Here is a 2,386-nt window from a genome sequence, read left to right as displayed (position 1 = left end):
ATGATATTGATGATGTTTTTCAGTAAACGATTTTTATAAGTAACATAATTAAAAACACAATTTTTGGTCTTGAAAATTGGGATGTTATAGAATTAGAAGTCGGTTCGACGACAAGTCGGGGGTCCAGGGGCAGCACCCCTGGGTTCGAGGTTTCCACAGGAGTGGCGCCCATTTGGCGGGGTCTAGGGGCAGTGCCCCTACTGGGGTCCAAGGGGCAGAGCCCCAAAACCTCTCCAAATTTTACATATGGGAACATAGTGGGAAATTCAGATTCTTGAGGGTGATTATGGTAAAACTAACGAAACTCGTTAGTTTTGGATACCCTAAATCCTCATTAAAATCCGGATTACCCTGACTTGCTTCCAAAACAACTCATGACGGCCCAACCCTAATGAAACCCTAATCTTGTTTATTATATAAACGACTCTTCCTTTTGAGAAGAGACACACGAAAATTAACTTTTTTTTTCTTCAAACACTCACATAATTCTTCTAGCAATTTGGCTTACGATTTCAGTGCCTAGAATCGTAAGTTTCCACTTGGATTATCCTAGACTGAATTTCTTGCAACCCAGACATATGGTAGATTTATCAATTCGGAAAGTGTTCACACGATCCAAATGGTATCTAGATCTCCACAACAAACCCTACTTTTTCCAACATTTTATATATTTATATAGTCTTTTAACTTTTTGAGCTACGTATTTAGCAAAATAAAATCAATATAAAATACATGCGTTAAGGAAACGATAAATTAAACGAGAGAATTTTGATATTTTAAATAAATAAAAATAAATGTTTATTTGTTATAAATCATTTTAAAAGAGTTGTGATAACTTTTAGTTAAAATGAAAAATGATGTAAAATATGACCTAATTATGAACATGACAAATAAATTATCTTCGGAAATATCTATAAATTTTATTATCTCACTATAGGTATTGATATTATTTTCGTGAGAATGGACCGAGCACAATATCAAGAATCTCGCAAGATTTTTAAGATGTTTTCATACATCTTCGGGTCTAAAAGTCAATTTCTATAAATCTAGAGTCTTTGGAGTGGGAGCAAATTCGGATGAAGTTGCTCATTAGGGATCACCTCTTGGATGTGAACCAACAATTCTTCCATTTAACTATCTCGGGGTACCAGTGGGTGCCAACATGTGTCTTAAGAAACATTGGCAACCGGTGATTGAATGATTTCAAAATAAACTTACCCATTGGAAATCAAAGACTTTATCTTTTGGCGGGAGATTAACACTCATAAAGTCAGTCCTCGGGAACCTTCTTACATACTTCATGTCTCTTTTTGTTGCACCTACAGGCATCATTGACAAATTAGAAAAGTTGAGACGTCGGTTCTTGTGGGGTGGTTCAGAAGGCCAGTCCAAGATTCATTGGGTATCTTGGAATAAAATCATTGCTAACAAGACAGCAGGGGGCCTAGGAGTTGGATCGATAAAGGCTTTCAATACTGCTTTGATCATTAAATGGTGGTGGAGGTTCAGATTGGAACCTGAGTCGATTTGGGCAAAAGCAATTTCAAGTATGCATAATCTGGTGGGCAAACTGGACCACATCTTTTCTTTAAAAACTCTGACCGGGGTTTGGAATAATATCGCGTGCTCACAAAAGGATTTGGATAAATGCGGAATTACTCTTGGGATGGTGCTTAAAAATCAATCAATGAACGGGGGAGTGGATTGGAGATGTCCTCTCACAACCACAGGAGACTATCAGGTCAAAGCTTTGAGGAAAAAATTGGATAATTGCATTCCAGTTAATATTGGAAGATTTGAATGGGTGAAAGAGGTCCCGATTAAAGTAAATACTTTTATTTGGCGTGCAAAACAGGGTCAGATTCCAACTACAGAAGCCCTAGCGACAAGAGGGGTCAATGTGAATTCTACAACATGTTGTCAATGCGGTGATGAGGAGGAATCACCGGACCATGTGTTGGTTCAATGCTTGCATGCTCAAACGATATGGAACTGGATTTTAAAATGGTGTAATGTCCAACATGCAAACTTTTCCTCAATTCATGGTGTTCTTGATTTTGCTTCAAATTGGGGTAATTGTCCGAAAAAAAAAGAAAGGGGTTGCTAGGCATATGTTATGCAGTTGTTTGGAACATTTGGAAATCACGGAATGAACGGGTGTTTAACAACAAAAGGATGCATCCATCTAAAGTGGCAGATCTTATTATTTCTACGATATACAATGTACACTTGGGAGAAATACAGGGGCAAAACGGAAACAATTAGATGGTTTGAATGGTGTTTAAACCCTTTCATTGGGTTGTAGTTCATCTTGTTTTCATTAAATTTTCATTGTATGATTTTCCTAGCATCTTGCTGGGGAGTCCCTCTTTATTAATATATATAT

The 2,386-nt window shown here is 37.2% G+C and overlaps 1 protein-coding gene across 1 annotated transcript; it reads left to right on the top strand.

The window, feature by feature from the left end:
• Positions 1 to 1,300: 1,300 nt before the first annotated feature.
• Positions 1,301 to 2,107, top strand: LOC145059490 (uncharacterized). The gene has a single exon (XM_079007339.1). It carries the CDS (start codon positions 1,301 to 1,303, stop codon positions 2,105 to 2,107), a length of 807 nt encoding a protein of 268 aa, XP_078863465.1.
• Positions 2,108 to 2,386: the final 279 nt, after the last annotated feature.

This window comes from Lactuca serriola, chromosome 6, assembly GCF_051521515.1.
Source record: "Lactuca serriola cultivar US96UC23 chromosome 6, Lser_US96UC23_V15, whole genome shotgun sequence".
Classification (NCBI taxonomy): domain Eukaryota; kingdom Viridiplantae; phylum Streptophyta; class Magnoliopsida; order Asterales; family Asteraceae; genus Lactuca; species Lactuca serriola.
Note: the sequence above shows the minus strand (reverse complement) of the source record. Positions and strands in the feature narration are given on the sequence as shown.